At 31.3% G+C, this 15,682-nt stretch overlaps 3 protein-coding genes across 4 annotated transcripts; 1 reads left to right on the plus strand and 2 right to left on the minus strand.

Annotated features, from left to right (window-relative positions):
- Positions 1-1,224: 1,224 nt before the first annotated feature.
- On the minus strand, positions 1,225-3,554 carry LOC114400862 (ADP-ribosylation factor-like). Of its 2 annotated transcripts, none has more exons than XM_028363513.1 (7): positions 3,340-3,554; positions 2,964-3,117; positions 2,744-2,814; positions 1,952-2,071; positions 1,725-1,843; positions 1,557-1,638; positions 1,225-1,439 (listed from the first exon to the last, which is right to left on the minus strand). In XM_028363513.1, exons 2-7 carry the CDS (start codon positions 3,109-3,111, stop codon positions 1,434-1,436), a joined length of 546 nt encoding a protein of 181 aa, XP_028219314.1. In that variant the 5' UTR covers positions 3,112-3,117; positions 3,340-3,554; the 3' UTR covers positions 1,225-1,433. The 2 variants fall into 2 exon arrangements, with proteins under 2 accessions (XP_028219314.1, XP_028219313.1); XM_028363512.1 differs by having other exon boundaries at positions 2,964-3,122.
- A 1,462-nt stretch (positions 3,555-5,016) lies between these two features.
- Positions 5,017-8,778, minus strand: LOC114398249 (nitrogen regulatory protein P-II homolog). Its single transcript, XM_028360428.1, has 8 exons — positions 8,508-8,778; positions 8,382-8,427; positions 8,222-8,249; positions 7,488-7,575; positions 6,940-7,007; positions 6,246-6,315; positions 5,480-5,515; positions 5,017-5,385 (listed from the first exon to the last, which is right to left on the minus strand). Exons 1-8 carry the CDS (start codon positions 8,692-8,694, stop codon positions 5,321-5,323), a joined length of 588 nt encoding a protein of 195 aa, XP_028216229.1. The 5' UTR covers positions 8,695-8,778; the 3' UTR covers positions 5,017-5,320.
- A 147-nt stretch (positions 8,779-8,925) lies between these two features.
- On the plus strand, positions 8,926-10,424 carry LOC114398250. Its single transcript, XM_028360429.1, has 3 exons — positions 8,926-9,083; positions 9,247-9,321; positions 10,097-10,424. The coding sequence occupies exons 1-3, from the start codon at positions 8,958-8,960 to the stop codon at positions 10,265-10,267; spliced, it is 372 nt and encodes a 123-aa protein (XP_028216230.1). The 5' UTR covers positions 8,926-8,957; the 3' UTR covers positions 10,268-10,424.
- Positions 10,425-15,682: the final 5,258 nt, after the last annotated feature.

A 15,682-nucleotide genomic window follows, 5' to 3' on the forward strand; every position in this document is an offset into this window, starting at 1 on the left:
AAAAATCTTATCATATTTTAAATTTTAAATTTTGGTTTCATAATTTTTATAACTAACAGATTTATTGTACAATTAAAAATTATGTTTCAATACTTTTATAACAAATTTTAATTATTACAAATTTTCATTTAAATATTTATTCTAACTAAAAATTTAAATCATTTTTAATTATGATTTCAATATTTTCATAAGTAACAAATTTAATATCTTTTAAATATTTGTTTCATTTTTTAAAAAAGTTAAACAAATATAATATAACAATATTGAAAATTAATTGTTTCACCAATCTAATCTTAATTTTAGTAATCTAATTTAATCTTAGTAATAACTAATATATTTTTTGTAAATAAAATCAATACTTAACATATATATCAGAAAAAATTATAAAATTTCACTAACATTACAAAACAACATGACACTACGAAACAATTTAAATAATAATTGAAAAATAAAAAATTTCAAAAAAAAAAATTTATTCAACAAGAAAAACAAAAAAAAAACTCATACGGATAAGCAATCCGTATGGTTCATACGGATTGCCAACCTGATTCATACGGATTGCCGATCCTTATGGTTCATACGGATTGACAATCCGTATGAACCATATAGATTGATGATCCGTATGGGATTTTTCCATAAAAATGCCATTTTTTTTTGTTGGAGACGAAGAAGAAGAATCACAACGGCACGGGAAGCAGACGAAGAAGAAGAACCGCTAGGAACAACCATAAACACGAACGGTGACAGAAAGAAAAAGCGGCGTAGGAAGAGGAAGACGAACAAGAAGCGAAAGAAGAAGGCCATAGGAAGAGGAAGAAGAAGATGAATGGACCATAGGTGGCCGTAGGAACAGGAAGAAGAAGGATGCGTATGCGGTGGTGGTGATCGTAGGTACAGGGATAGGAGGAAGAAGAAGGCCATACGGACACTAGCTTTATTTATATCATTAAGGTGAAGGACATTTTTGTCATTTCATCCTACGTGTTGGATGCACCAATGCTGGGTGCACCAAGTAACTCCCCTCCATAGTTTGTGCATTGAAGTTTGTCCTTCTTGGCATTGTTGGGTTTATCATCAATAGAGGAATTCAAATTGGTAGGCTTTAGAAAACAAAGGCTAATTGAGAATGAACAAAATTGGTAGGCTTTAGAAAACAAAGGTTAATTTTATGTTTAATATTTATGAATAAATGTAAAAATTTCAATGATAAATTGACTTCACAAATCGATGGGTAAGACAAATGCCTTTTGGTTATACACGGAGAAAAAATGCAAATTATTTTGATATTAGGTAGTAGACAATCTGTTCTTTATCGAAGACAAATAATACATGCTAGAGAAAATAAGATTCTAAACAGGGTAAGCACATCAAACATTGGAAGTCACAACCGCTAAACTCAAATGAACTTTGATGCAACCCATGACCGATAATCACTATGCCTGCAATCACAAATCATCAAAAAGAAAACAATTTAGTTAATGCATTCAACTGAAATCTTTCAATCTGTATTTAAAATTGCTGAGTCCCTGAAAAAAAAAAAGAAAATCTGTATTAACCTTGTTTGCAATGTTGTTTGAGAGCCAGTCAAGCCCTTCATAAAGCCCTTCACCAGATGTGGCACATGTGCTCTGGATATACCTGCACGTGAAGAACATGTAGATGACAATGGGTAACGGAAGGAGCAAGGAGACAAGTAAACTGCAGACAACAATATTTTATATTACCAGTGACGCTGACGAAGAGAATGAAGACCAAGCTTATCAGTTATTTCAGCAGCATTCATAGCATTTGGAAGATCTTGCTTGTTTGCAAAAACTAGAAGCACAGCATCTCTCAACTCATCCTGACAAAAATTATAGGCAGCCATACAAGAGAAATAACAAAATTAAGCTAGGAAAACGGGTCCTCTAAACTAAACTAAGCCAATTTCTCATATTGAATCGTTTACTACCTCATTCAACATCCTGTGCAGCTCATCCCTAGCTTCAACCACACGATCCCGGTCATTGCTATCAACCACAAAGATAAGCCCTTGGGTATTTTGGAAGTAGTGTCTCCACAGAGGACGGATCTAATAGGAAAAAGTTAGAAAACATTCGGTGTTCACTACTGTATCTCAAAAATTTAATTCTAAATAATTCTGAGATAAAAAAAGATAGCAAAAGGCCAAACATTAGACAATTTAAGCCATATATAGAAGTCAACCTATATAATGGTAACTAGATGTTCAGGACCATAGCCAGACCTTGCTACAGTATTGGATCCAAGCAACATACATTAAAAAAGAGAGTAGAAAATGCCAATTTAGTTAATGGTTTAATTTTTATGTGCTTTCCGTGTAAAGACTAAATCCCAAATCTTTCACAATTTTAACTAGCTGGATCAAAATTGAAATTGATAAAAGTACTCACAGAATGTATAAACAGCACTATTTGGAAAGGAAAAAAAAACCCATAATTACAAATTACAAAATAAATGAAATGCAACCCCAAACAAAATATGCAGTTTGAATCATATGTCTTGTAAAGGAGAGTGTATGTATGATAGCACCAAGTTAATATTATTCACCACCAACCAACCCAACATTACTAGTGTAAGAAATTAGAACTACATTTCTCTCTCAAATAACACATAAAATGTAAGCAATTACAGCGAATGATAATAATGTTATAAAAAAAATCAATGAAAACATTCAGAATCTGACATGAGTATAGATAGAGAAAGGGAAGGGAAAAAGAAATACCTTGTCCTGGCCACCAACATCCCAGACAGTGAAGCTGATGTTCTTGTATTCCACAGTTTCAACATTAAACCCTATAAAACAAAAGTTACAGATTAACAAAAACCACATTCTTTTTCATTTTATTTTTTGATCACATATATTGTTGAGTGCATAATTTACAATGACATTGGATTTAATTGATGGAAAGGAATGGGAAGAAAAAAAAGGAGACGAAACATACCAATGGTGGGAATGGTTGTGACGATCTCTCCTAGCTTGAGTTTGTAGAGAATGGTGGTCTTACCGGCGGCGTCGAGACCCACCATAAGAATACGCATCTCCTTCTTCGCAAAGAGCCGGCTGAACAGCTTCGTGAAAGACAGCCCCATTTTCAACTATTCTGGAACAAACGTTAAAACATCATCGCCACATTTAAATTACCCTAATTTTATCGCTGAAAATTCAAATTGGAAAAAGAGAACGAAGATTGAAATCGTGATCTGAAGACACGGGACGCAGATCGAGGCCAAATCGTAGATTAAAACTCAGATCGGGGACGGAGAAACAAAATGGAAGGTGAGCATTTCAAAATTCAAATGAGAAGAGAAGGGACTTGCCTTGGTGATTTGAGAAAGAGAGATCTGGTTCTTCTCCTTGTGTTGTGTTTGGTTTGCAAATTGATTGCAGAAGAGAAGAGCGTTTAGTAGTAGATTTTATTTATGAGGGAGGGGTACCGTTCATTTTACGCGTTCCAGTTTTCAAAATCAGATTCAGAGCTTTGTTCTAGATGCCTTCTCAGGACTTCTTGTTCAATTTTGGGTGGCCCCTATTTTTTTTTCTTCTTCTTCTTATAACTCTATTCACAGGGATTTTTAATATTCTAAACAACAAATTATATTGCGTCGATGTGGAAATTAAATTCTTTTTTTCTTTTATCATAATTCCGTTTCATTTAACGAATAATATTTTTACATAATATAATAGTATTATGTTAAAACATGTACAGTAAAATATATTTAAATTTTATTATTATTTAGAAGTTCCAATGATAATAATATAAATTATTAATTTAAGATTGAATTATTTAAGTATTATCTGAGTTTAATTATTAATGAAAATAATTCATAATCAAACTTTATTTATTTTCCTTGGACTGATTAATAAGAATAATGATAATAATTTTAAGGAAAAGATGTGTATATTTGTCAAAAATTTGTCACCTTGGACTGATTAATAAGAATAATGATAATCATTTTTAGGAAAAGATGTGTATATTTGTCAAAAATTTGTCACAATTTAAGAAAGTTACCGAATAAAATTGACATATTATGAAAATGAGTTAAATGATAAACATAATTAGTCAAAAAGATTAGAGAACATTTTTAAATATTATGCTATATTTTGACTTAGTATAACTTTTAACATGATAAACTTATAAGAATTTAATTTTTATGCATTATCATTCCATATTATTAATAATAAATTATTTTAAAGAATCTCATTCCATACTATTAATTATAAATTATTTTAAAGAATCTCATGGGCTTAGATATGTAAATATTTCAAAATTTTATTCTGATTTAGGAAAGTTAGAAAATATTTTAAATGACGCACACATAATTAGCCAAAAGGATTAGACAATATTTTAATATTATGCTATATTTTTGTCTTTTTTATGTGAATATTATAGTACACGAAAAATGAATAATGAGATGAATGTAAAGTTTCTTTACATTGTTAATATTTTCTAATTAAATTCAACTTGTAAATATTATGTCTATTTCTTTAAACTTTAATATGTTTATATTATTTAATACATAATTATAAATATATGTATATATATATATATATATATATATATATATTATTTTTTATCAATATATTATTCTATTATTAAATGTATAAATAAAAATAATATATATAGTTATCACCATTTTAGCCACGATTATATTAATAAGTTGTGTTTATCAAAGTTAACAATAATAAGGTCAACTCATAAGGTTATCAAATAGTACTTGTATAGACGATGAGTTCCATGGTATTTTCCCATAAAAACAAAAGAAGTTAAAACAAGAGTTAAAGGATGTATTTAAAAGTAAACAATTAATTGTCTATCAACAACTGAGCCAATTAAATAAATTAGTATTCTGATGATTAAAAAATTAATATGTAATTGACATAGTATCAAATTACTTTGAAAAAATTTAAATGCAATATCATAGACATTGATATCATTCTTCAATCGAAAGTGGCATTTCATTGATTTTTGTCACAAATATTAACATAACAACAACTGAGATTAAATATAAATTTTAATTAGAGAAATTACGCTCACACTTATGGCACTATATCTAAATTATGTCATTAACTTTATTGCACATCTTGGTGTCATATGGCATATGAAGCAACTCAGCATTTGTTTATTATTTTCTCTCAGTTTTCTTCACCACATAACTACAGTGCCCTTCCAATACTGTCTGTCATATACATCTTCCCACAATTAAGTGCAAGACATATAAAGCATACAGCATAGTAAATTCAATATTCCACAAGGGTAAGAGAAGCAGATGACAAATGCTTATCTTTCATTCCAACCAGTCATACAGCAGATAACATGTCACTTCGGCCCCCAGTCATCCTAGCTGCCTGCTCCCCACGTTCACCTGGAAAATTCATACTCAAAACCTGAGTGGAAATGCTGACAACAGAAAATTATATTTTTTGTTAGTTTGACAACTCCAGGAAGAAAACGGTTACCTGTCCGAATTCTTATAACATCTGAGATGGGGATCACTGCAAAATCAAAGTTCTATTAGAGATGTGACTCCAAATTGAGGCCATTACATTTACTTGTTGACTTTAGAAATTGGAGTTTAATTCATATTGCCTCAAAATCTTTCGGCAAGAGTAAGCATGAACAATCTAATAGTTCTTGAATCATAAGATCACTCTTGCAAGTTTCTAGGCAATCCAATATATTAAGGATTCTGAAGAGTTCGGCGAACAGGCATGGGCGCTACACGTGAATATAATAATGTCAAAATGTCCATTTTCTAGATTAAAGACTCCCAGACTGTATTACACATTCGGTTGTGTTTTTAAACCGTGAGAACTGAGAAGGATATTTACAATAAACAGAAAAACAAAGATTTTCAGCTTGAAAACAGGATTCATAAATTGTTATTATCTCAGACTGCATAATTCATTTTAGTTTTTTTACTTCTTCTTTCAGTTGATAAACATTTTTATTCCTGCCCAGTTGCAAGAAGAAAAAACAAATCAGTGTTGAAAATGGAATAGCTATTGAGCTTCTACATTTAAACAGGATAAGCTGTTTGCCCTGGACACCAAGAAGAGTGATATCTGTAGTTTTGTACGAGTCAGCCTAACTGACTAAAATGGCCACATAAATATCCCTAGATTAGCACATAACATAATGATACAAACACATACAAAATAAAGAAAGCTTCAAATAGCTCACAATGTACAGTTCAACACCAGATAAAGTAGGTTTAGGCCTTACAGAAAATTTTGCCATCACCAATCTCCCCAGTTCTTGCCTCCTCAATAATTTTGTCAATAACTGCCTCAACCTATAGACATGTGTGGCAATATAAGGGAAATGAACACTTTCGTTGGTCCAAAAGTTATTGATGTGAAAAAAATTCAGAATAACATTGAAAGTGCTTATTGCAACTTCTCCAATCATGTTCTTTGCTGTTACAAGACAATATTCTGTTTTTCTTTAATCTTTTTAATATCCAGAAACTTGAAACAATGACCAGTCCTGTCACTGCAATAAGAAATTATGAGAGAGACAAAGCAGACCTGATGGTAATGGAATTATCATATCCATTAAAAAAAGTTTGTGCTTTTCTGTGCCTGATTGTTCTGGTGATGAAACTTGAGAAGATTTAAATCCATATGGAACGGATTTAGATTTTAGAACCCATGAAAACTATGGAGCAGCTGATACAATGGTGGTTATGGACATTATCATATTCATTACCAATAATATTAATCATTTAAATAGTAATAATTTGTTGATTTTTTCAGAGAAAATGGTTACTAGAGATTCAAAGCATATAGGCAGTAACTGAGGAATCTCTCATTCCCCACCTTGCTTTATTGCACTAATAAGAAAAGTACATTCTACAAAGTCAATTAGAGTGTATGAAGCAGTGATGTTACTGCCAAATGTCTACATTCTACCTTACCTGGTCCTTTCTCACCACTACTTCCATTTTAACTTTGGCAACAAAATTGTCTTCTGAAAATTCGGAGCCTGTGAGGAATACACGATTAGTTAAAGACAAGGGTGTAAGTGAAAGTGAGCATGTGACATTACTAAAAGACCTATATGCATAAAAGCAAGTATAGAACTCAAAGCCAAAGGAAAAAATGTATCTCTTGCACTACAGGTGATTAAAATGAGTTACGAACTTAAAACACAGCTAAAGTTGGTTGGCCACACAGGTATGGATGAAAACTAATTACTAACGATTAGTTTCAGAATGAAAAAAAAAATGGAATGAAGACAATAGAAGAAAAAAAAAACTACTTTAAAGTGAGTTTGTTTGTGAGGTAAACAAGGGTGTATTTAGTATTTGCCCTAAAATTTTAGTGGGTTAAGATTGCAATGCATTTTAAATTAAATTAAGGGTGAATGCACACTATCACTTTAAATAATAGCTCAATTTAGGAGTCTTCTTTATGGAAGGACATATATTCAGTTTTCAAGTACTTGTAGTCAGCTATGACTTACCTCCCTGCCTCTCTTTTGAACCACCCTGAGCACCAAAGCCCCTGACATCAGATACAGTGACACCACGAATTCCCATTTTCAACAAAGCCTTCGAATCAAGAAAACTAAAATTTAGTATCAGCATAAACTTGGTAAATCTAATGGCACAAGACAAAAAGTCTACGAGCTACATTAGCCAGCCAAGCCAAAATTATTCAAGAGTGGAGAAGGTAGTTGCTTTTCTCTAACACTGTCAATTAGGACAAAAGCAACTTACCAACTCATAGCATGTTTGGCTAACAGTTGCAACTTTTCTAAATGCTCAAAATAAAATATACAAAGAGTATTCTTCTCCAGGAGCATTCAATTCATTATCCAAAATCAAAAAATACCTTTAGAACAGTTATCCAAACAAGCACTCAATTAACAAAAAGCCACAACTCTCTTTCCAAAGAAGATGCCCCTTTCCATAGACAGTCAGTGAGAAATCAATGCAGTATTTTCACTTCTTTCAGAACAAAATTATTAGTAGTAATAACAACAACTAACAAGCACCTCTTAATTTGCACGAATTACCAACTGCTAGAAATCTACTGCTTAGCTCCACTTCAAGAAAACACAAGTATCAAAGTGAAGGGATGTTGTGGCAGTGCATTCAATACAGTGAAAATAACAATACTATATTTTGCTGTAGATACCCCACGGTATATATAAATTAAACCCCAAAAAATATCAGTCAAAAGGTAATGTCGTACCGCAGAAACCTGGGGAACTCGCCATGGCCTGTTCCACAAGAATTCAACAACATAAAAACGCCGAATATATATACATCAAGCTAGAAAAACTCATTTCAACTAATTACATAGCAAGAACCTCCCCGAGCCACAAAAAAAGAAGAGGGTTTTAGCTTGTAACCTGAGAATCGCTTCTACTTTGTAAAACTCGGATTTTGGAACATAATCTGGGAAAGAAAAACAAATAGCAAACAACAAATTAAGTAACATTAGAGTCATAGAGAACACATGCATAATGCATTTGTACCTGGAAGATTCTGGGCTCTGATTTGGGGAAGAATTGTTCCATTTACTCTGCGTCTTAGAGCCACATTGCGCTGAGGAGAATCTCCAATACGCTTGCGGATTAAGCAAGAACATGCAAAAGGCATTTCAGCTTGTTTGAGCTGAAAACTCACAACACCAAAAACGTGCGTTCCCGCGATCGCAGTCATTACTTCTCCTCTGAAGCACTCGGTCGGAGCAAACGCCGCTTTTCAAGTTTCAAGTTTCAACCCAGACAAATTTTATTTTTTTTATTTACTTACTTTTTGGTAATTAATAATTTTAATTAAGGTTTGGTCTGCCGATAAAGTAGATTAAGAGGAAGCCCAGCCCAATTGAAAACGGGCCCGGCCCAGTTGGACAAGCATGAGTAACGAAACGACGTTGACAGTTACCGATTTGGGAAAGAACATTGATTTTGTGTTGGTTGAAGATGAGTGAATTGGTGTACAGAATCAGTACGACGAATGAGTGGGAGGAGTTACAGAGCAATGGGTCCAGTTTGGGTGGGGACCTTGACAAGTCTTCTGGTTTCATCCATCTCAGCAAGCTCGACCAGGTTCATTTTTCATGCTTTTGTCTTATATCTGATGCGAACTTATATTAATAGTTCTAATTGATTTGGTGGTTTACGGATTTCGTATGCTTCATCGAGGTTGCGAATTTCTACAATGTCCGATTTTTTTGTTGAAAGACGAGTTATGATGTTGATATTATTGCAGGTTCGGTCAACATTGGAGAACTTTTTCTTGAACTGCAAGGAGGAACTCTACCTGCTTCGAATTGATGCTAAAAAGGTTTGCACGAAGTTTTCTATACTTTTCAATGGCTTTGGGTTTGATTGTCATTCTAGGAAAATTAATGCTGTTTGTAAAATCAACTTAACATAATAACATGTCTGTCTTAAGATTAAGATTGCGTTTGGATAGAAAATTTTAACTAAGGAAAATTTGAATTTTTGTAATTTAAAATTCATTATTTGAATGTTTTTTATGAAGAATTTAAAATTTTGGAATTTTAAAACAGAATTTTAAACAACTTAAAATCTGAAATTTCAATTTCCTTCTAAAAGATAAACTCTTAAAATATCGATCAGGTATAAGCATAGAAAGGAACACGTATAACTAGTACACAAAATCATATTTTCTCTTTTTTTTTCATTCTCATAATTTTAATTTTTTTTATCTAAACACAAAATTTTAAAAATAAAAGAATTTGAATTGAAGTATTTGAAATTCTTAAAATTTAAAATTTCTCAAAACTTTAAATTTTTCCATCGAAACACACTATACATTACTTTCATTTATTCAATGAAATAAAATCAAATGTACAATTGAATTAAGGCTTTTCAAGTTATATTTGACATTAATAACTGCCGAGCAAGCCCGTGAAAGTTGAAACTTGGAACTTCCAAGCAACCAATTACTCCAAGATAAAGCGGCCGAAATGCAGGCTCAAATTTTGTACTTGCGTCAGTGTTAAGCTCTGATGTAGATTGTGAGTATATAGAGTCTCACTTATTTTCTTGTTAATAGTAATATTTTCTCTTTCTGTGATACTGGTATCCCTCAGCTTGGTGATGGTTTGGTGTATGAAATTGTGGATGGTTCAAATAGCTTCCCTCATTTCTATGGGCCATCTAGAAGCTTTATTCCTCTCCCTCTTGATGCAGTAACAAAAGCAGAAAAGCTAACACTATCAGATGGTCGATTTAGTTGTAGTTTGCTTGATTTATTCTGCTGATCATTTGCCATCTTGTTGTTGTCTCATTCTTCTTTGTATTGAGTTTGTAATGAGAATGCTTGCTGCGTGTTATCTATCTAAGAATCTCTGTAATGGATAAACTAGACCTTAATACCTTAATGAAAAGGAGATGGATGCTGAAATGTTGTTAGAATCTTATGTGGGTTTTTACAGACAATATTTTACTTTTATTTTTTACATATCTCAGTCAACATTCTACTCTATTTTTTGTACCCTGCTTACACCCTCTTTCCCCTACAGTATCACCAATATCCGATACCTAAAATTAATCACCTGCATAATTAAATCCCATTGCTTGCAAAGTGAAGATTAGACCCAAGAACCACGCATTGCTGACAGTTAGAATGGCAGAGTGAAACACATGGGTACAATAATTTCATAGTGCAATGGCTGGGGTCTTCGAGGATGCATTACCTAAGTCGGTATTTATGCAATTAATTAACATCACCACAATTGTTAAGGTTTTTTTATTCAAGACATTCATGAAAATGAAAAGGGGAAATCATCAAGTTGCAAGTTTTCTTTGTTGGCCATTGTAGCAAGCTTTGCTTATTAAATTGTTCCAGGTTACTTTTTCCAAGCAATCTCAATTATTTCCTTGGTTTGCTTGATTTGAAAAAGTTCCATCACTTTAGTAGTTTTTGAGACCATTTGGCCACCTTAAAGAGTTTTTGGTGATAAAATAAAATGCTTACTACTTAATGATATGTAAGTATTCTATCATGGAAAAAGTTTAATGGAGACCCAAAAGTCTCTGCAACACTTAGAAAGACAGTAAAAAAAATATAAATATGATAGAATTTTTACGTGATACGAAGAGAAAAATAATGAAAAATGAGACCAATTTAATTACAAATGAATCATTTTTTTATGGAATGTTTAAAATAATAGAGTGTTTGTGTATGATACTCTTCTACTATTCCCATTCCATCATCTCCGCTAAGGATTGGTTAGTAGAAAGATTAAATGAGACCAATTTAATTATGAAGGAACCAAATTGCTAAAATTGATTTGTAAGGAAATATGAAAATATTAGCAAGGGACGAAAACACTGAAAGTAGGGGTTTCGTCGTTAGGATATCAGTTCGCATTTGTGAAAAGCAATTACAGTCCGAATGTTACTTGTCGTAAAGGTTGTTTTTACTCTTGCAACGAATAATCAGAGTACATAAGTTAAATGTCATGTATAAATAAGTGGTTGTTGGAAGAATAAGGTGAGATAATTCTCTCACATTAAAGCAATTAAAATTTTATAATATAATAATGATATTTTTTTTTAATAATTCGGTTGATACTATTGTTGTAACCTTTATGGTTGTCCATTTTTCGGTTATTCTCACACTCTAACATTTCATATGATAGTATTTCATTTAAGATCCTTATAGATTAAAATCCATTCATTGGTCAAAATCTTTGATATATAACCTTATAAGACCTTTACAATCAATTCTGACATAGTTCAACTATTCTCAAGATTATTTCTACAGACCAATTCAAGATTTTTTAACATGTTTTATCTTCATTTATGTTTCTGGAAATTTTTTTAAAAGGTTATCCATTCCATAACTACTCCAAATCAAGCACTCTTATCTATGAAACTCTTAAGTGATTGACTATCGAAAAAAATAGATGCATCTTGTTGGTACAGTTAATACCAATTAATTCCTTTAAATTACCTATATAATCTCACATTTGTATTATCTTTAGATCCCTTTTATTTTAATATGATTCGATTGGAATATTACAACTACACTAGCATTGCATCTATATGGTGGAAAAATTAATCTATATACACAACACCAATTCTTTGTTGGAAAAATAATTAGGTGGTCTAAAATTATTACCTATTCATGATTTTAACCATTTTTTTATAATGTATTCAAAATTTTAATTTAAATAATAATAATAATAATAATAATAATAATAATAATAATAATAATAATAATAATAATAATAATAATAATAATATCTGATTGTATGTTATGCATAAATTAACAATAACTGTATAACCTAAATTACCTAATAATTTATTCCCTTAGCAGGTGTGCTGCCAAAGAACTTGCATTATGTTCTCACAATGACATTGATATTGGCACCTTTAAGGAGCTTTTAATAAAGGGATTCACGGTAATTAAGAGGAGACCGGAATTGCATGTGGTGAGCATCCATAGACAAGGTTATCAAACTCAAGAATTTATATAAATTCATGAGAGTTCCATAAACTCGACTCATGGGTTCAACTTGTAGACTTGTAAGAGTTTACTTCATATAAAAATAATAACAAAATATCTATAAATAACATATTAATTAAACATTTCAACAATATAATAAAACAAAATAATAAATAATAAAATTTAGAATATTTAAATAACCAAGTCTAGTAATAATATATCACTAATAAATAATAACTTGCAGACGTTATAGTAGTGTTAGATTATTCTCATCGAGAGTTTGATGTTATTAGATAACAAGGATTTTATATTATTAAAGGTGAGAATTTTGCATTTGAAAATAACACACTAAATGAATGTATGTTGAATGCTAAACATACAAAAAATAATTAAAAAATGACTTATATTTTGGTATAATTTTTTTAACTTGTTAACTCGTTGATTCGATAATAAACTCGAGAGTCTACCAAATTTACTTAGAATTTATAGAAGAGTCAACTCATAGAAGACAAGTGTACTTATAAACTCATAAGAGTTAACGAGTTAACTCGAGAGTTTGATATTCATGTCAAATATAACATTAAGTACCACCTCAATGCCATCTATATATGTCTAGAGGTTGATTGTTTTTTTTTAAATGCAAAATAATTCAATTAAAATATAAATATTCGATGTTGATTGTTGACCAAAAAAGTAATAAAAATTGGATACGCAACTGTTACATTTGAAAGCATGGATTAATTAGCTTGAAGACATTATTTACTCAACAAATTTTTAACATATTTTATAATTCATTTTCTCTCTCTATTTCTCATCGTACCACCTATTTTATCTCACTATTTTCTTTTTTTCCTCTTCCTATCTCTCTCTTTTTGGTAAAAGTAAAATAAATTTGATGCACAATATAACTTTTCATTAGTTTGTTTCTCTTTGTTCTGATATACCGTTTTTGAAGATCCATTGATGGCTTGTTATGGATATGGGATTGAAAGGCCTTCAAATAGTTACAACGTTAATATAACACGCGACCAGCAGGCAGATTACTATAATATGGGAACTGCCAAGATAGCATGTTATTGTTCAGAGCATAATAAGCGCTCAGTGAAATTATGCGACAAGTTGCCCGGAAATGATTCAACACTAGCCACAAATAAAATAAAATTTCCAATTTTTTGAGGCGTACATTTTACAGCTCTCCTCGTTATGTTCATGAGCATGATTGCTTCCTTGTGGATCTGGTTCAATACATTTCAATGGAATCGCAAACAGTAAAGTATATGTCAAGAGTCTTGACAGACAAATAGTCCTTTGAGAAAAAATAAATAAGAGAGATAAAAAGGGAAAAAAGAAAAAGAAGAGTGAAAGTGTAATAAATGTTTTTATTTTGGTGTTATAAATATGGTAATTGCGTGTGATGAGAAAGAAGGGAAAAAAATACATGGTTGTAATTAATCTTTCCACTAAATTCATTTATTTACAAAGAAGCTAGCAAAAATACTGTTCAAGAAATAGGTGCACATTTTCAACACAACACATTCTAATTATATGTCTTTTCATTTTTAAAATTGATGCACACATTTTAATTAACAAAGTATATGCCCTTTGGTGACACTAATGCAAAAGTAAGACAATTATGATTAAGTATCATGAGCTAAATTGAAGATTTGAATAAAATTGTGAATTTTTAAAATTTTAGTGATTACAATAAAAAAAAGGGGTCTGAAATTGCAGACTATGAATTAAAGGGGACAAAAAAATGCAACTTAGCCTAATTTTTATTTGGGATAGTAAATATTTTTATTGGAGTATTTTTTTTAATATGTAGGCTAATAGAGATGTTAAAATACATTAAATTATGCGTTTTTTTATACTATTTTTATCTATTATATATTTTTGTATTATGTTGCCGTTTTCAATCCTTATTGAATGTTTTCTTTTCTTTTAACACATTCATAACTTCACACGTATAGCAAGACAATATATGCGGGCATAAATCTAACAATACAATTGGCTAGGGTCAATCTATTGGTCTACAAAGTACAAACATTGCCACCTGCCTAATGCCTACCAAATGTATATCATTGTGGGGTATAGGCATGAGTAATTGGATCAAATCAATATCTTTGCTTGTGGGGTTGAGGTTAGGGAGTACAACAAAAGAGGTAATTAAGGAAGAATCAATGTTGGGAAGAAGCTGAATTAAGTCAATGGCAAGTTCTACTTTGATGAGTTCGTGCTCTTTTGTCCTCTTGTTCGAAGTGGAGGTGATGAATCCCACACGAACGGCCAAGACCAATTGACATTGATGATTCAAATCGATGCTTTGAAATTGTTATAGATAGGCATTATCTTTGTCCAAGGAAGGAATATCCGTTGGGTGTTTCTAAATGTAAGTTCACTTTCGCCTACTTCATCATGTGGCCCCTTCCCTTTGGTTTTTACTTTTACGTGCAATTTAAGCCACACAGTGTTGCTAAAGCGTTCAAGTCCTAATGATTAATTACCCATTAAACCGGTTTTACCATATGAGGTGGAAATTCATGGATCCGTTCAGACAAAGATTTTGGTTACAAACTTTGTAGCAAATCTAATCGTCCAGATCATCAAACACGTGGAAAAGTAAAACAAATCCACATATATTCGAATAATTTTTGTTCACGAGTCTCACCTGAAAGAACCTTAACTCCCACGGGTAAAATATTTGTGGGAACTGGGAAGTACCTCAAAGCAGTTTGTGATGAATTTCTCTCCCTTTTAGGATCTCAATCATATGTTATAGCAGCACCTAATCTATTTTTTTACTACTATTTTCATTTTTTTAATAAAAGAAAAAATAGACATTTAAAACTAATTATCAACAAATATTACATTCTTCTAGCAATTTAGATTAAGAGTATAATAAATTAATAATCATGTACTAAGCTTGTTTCAGTTTAATCTAATCGATAATTTGGAGTTGACCATGATGATACTATAAAACTCTTAACAAAACTACTTTTCGTAAAGGATATTTGTTGTCTAGAATGAAAAAAAAATAAGAACATAATATACAAGGAATGAATATATGTAGGGACGTCCGGTGCTGTTATTCTAACTTAATTTTGACAACAAAGGACATTGGACGGTTCAATTATATTCTGAATATTAAAGCTAGCTAGTGACAGAGATTGGGGAGAGCTGATATATCACAGATTAGGCTATATCAAAGGTGCAACCGATCGTT

Source organism: Glycine soja, chromosome 19 (assembly GCF_004193775.1).
Source record: "Glycine soja cultivar W05 chromosome 19, ASM419377v2, whole genome shotgun sequence".
NCBI lineage: Eukaryota > Viridiplantae > Streptophyta > Magnoliopsida > Fabales > Fabaceae > Glycine > Glycine soja.

Excerpts from the sequence above, each read along its gene's own strand:
- LOC114398250 (XM_028360429.1), top strand. The coding sequence starts at position 8,958 with ATGAGTGAATTGGTGTACAGAATCAGTACGACGAATGAGTGGGAGGAG. Across the intron at positions 9,084-9,246 it reads ATCTCAGCAAGCTCGACCAG|GTTCGGTCAACATTGGAGAA; the intron begins GTTCATTTTTCA and ends ATATTATTGCAG. Across the intron at positions 9,322-10,096 it reads TTCGAATTGATGCTAAAAAG|CTTGGTGATGGTTTGGTGTA; the intron begins GTTTGCACGAAG and ends GGTATCCCTCAG.
- LOC114400862 (XM_028363513.1), bottom strand. The coding sequence starts at position 3,111 with ATGGGGCTGTCTTTCACGAAGCTGTTCAGCCGGCTCTTTGCGAAGAAG. Across the intron at positions 2,815-2,963 it reads CACAACCATTCCCACCATTG|GGTTTAATGTTGAAACTGTG; the intron begins GTATGTTTCGTC and ends TTTGTTTTATAG. Across the intron at positions 2,072-2,743 it reads ATGTTGGTGGCCAGGACAAG|ATCCGTCCTCTGTGGAGACA; the intron begins GTATTTCTTTTT and ends TTTTCCTATTAG.
- LOC114398249 (XM_028360428.1), bottom strand. The coding sequence starts at position 8,694 with ATGACTGCGATCGCGGGAACGCACGTTTTTGGTGTTGTGAGTTTTCAG. Across the intron at positions 8,250-8,381 it reads AAAGTAGAAGCGATTCTCAG|GCCATGGCGAGTTCCCCAGG; the intron begins GTTACAAGCTAA and ends CTTGTGGAACAG. Across the intron at positions 7,576-8,221 it reads GAGTTCCCCAGGTTTCTGCG|GCTTTGTTGAAAATGGGAAT; the intron begins GTACGACATTAC and ends CTTGATTCGAAG.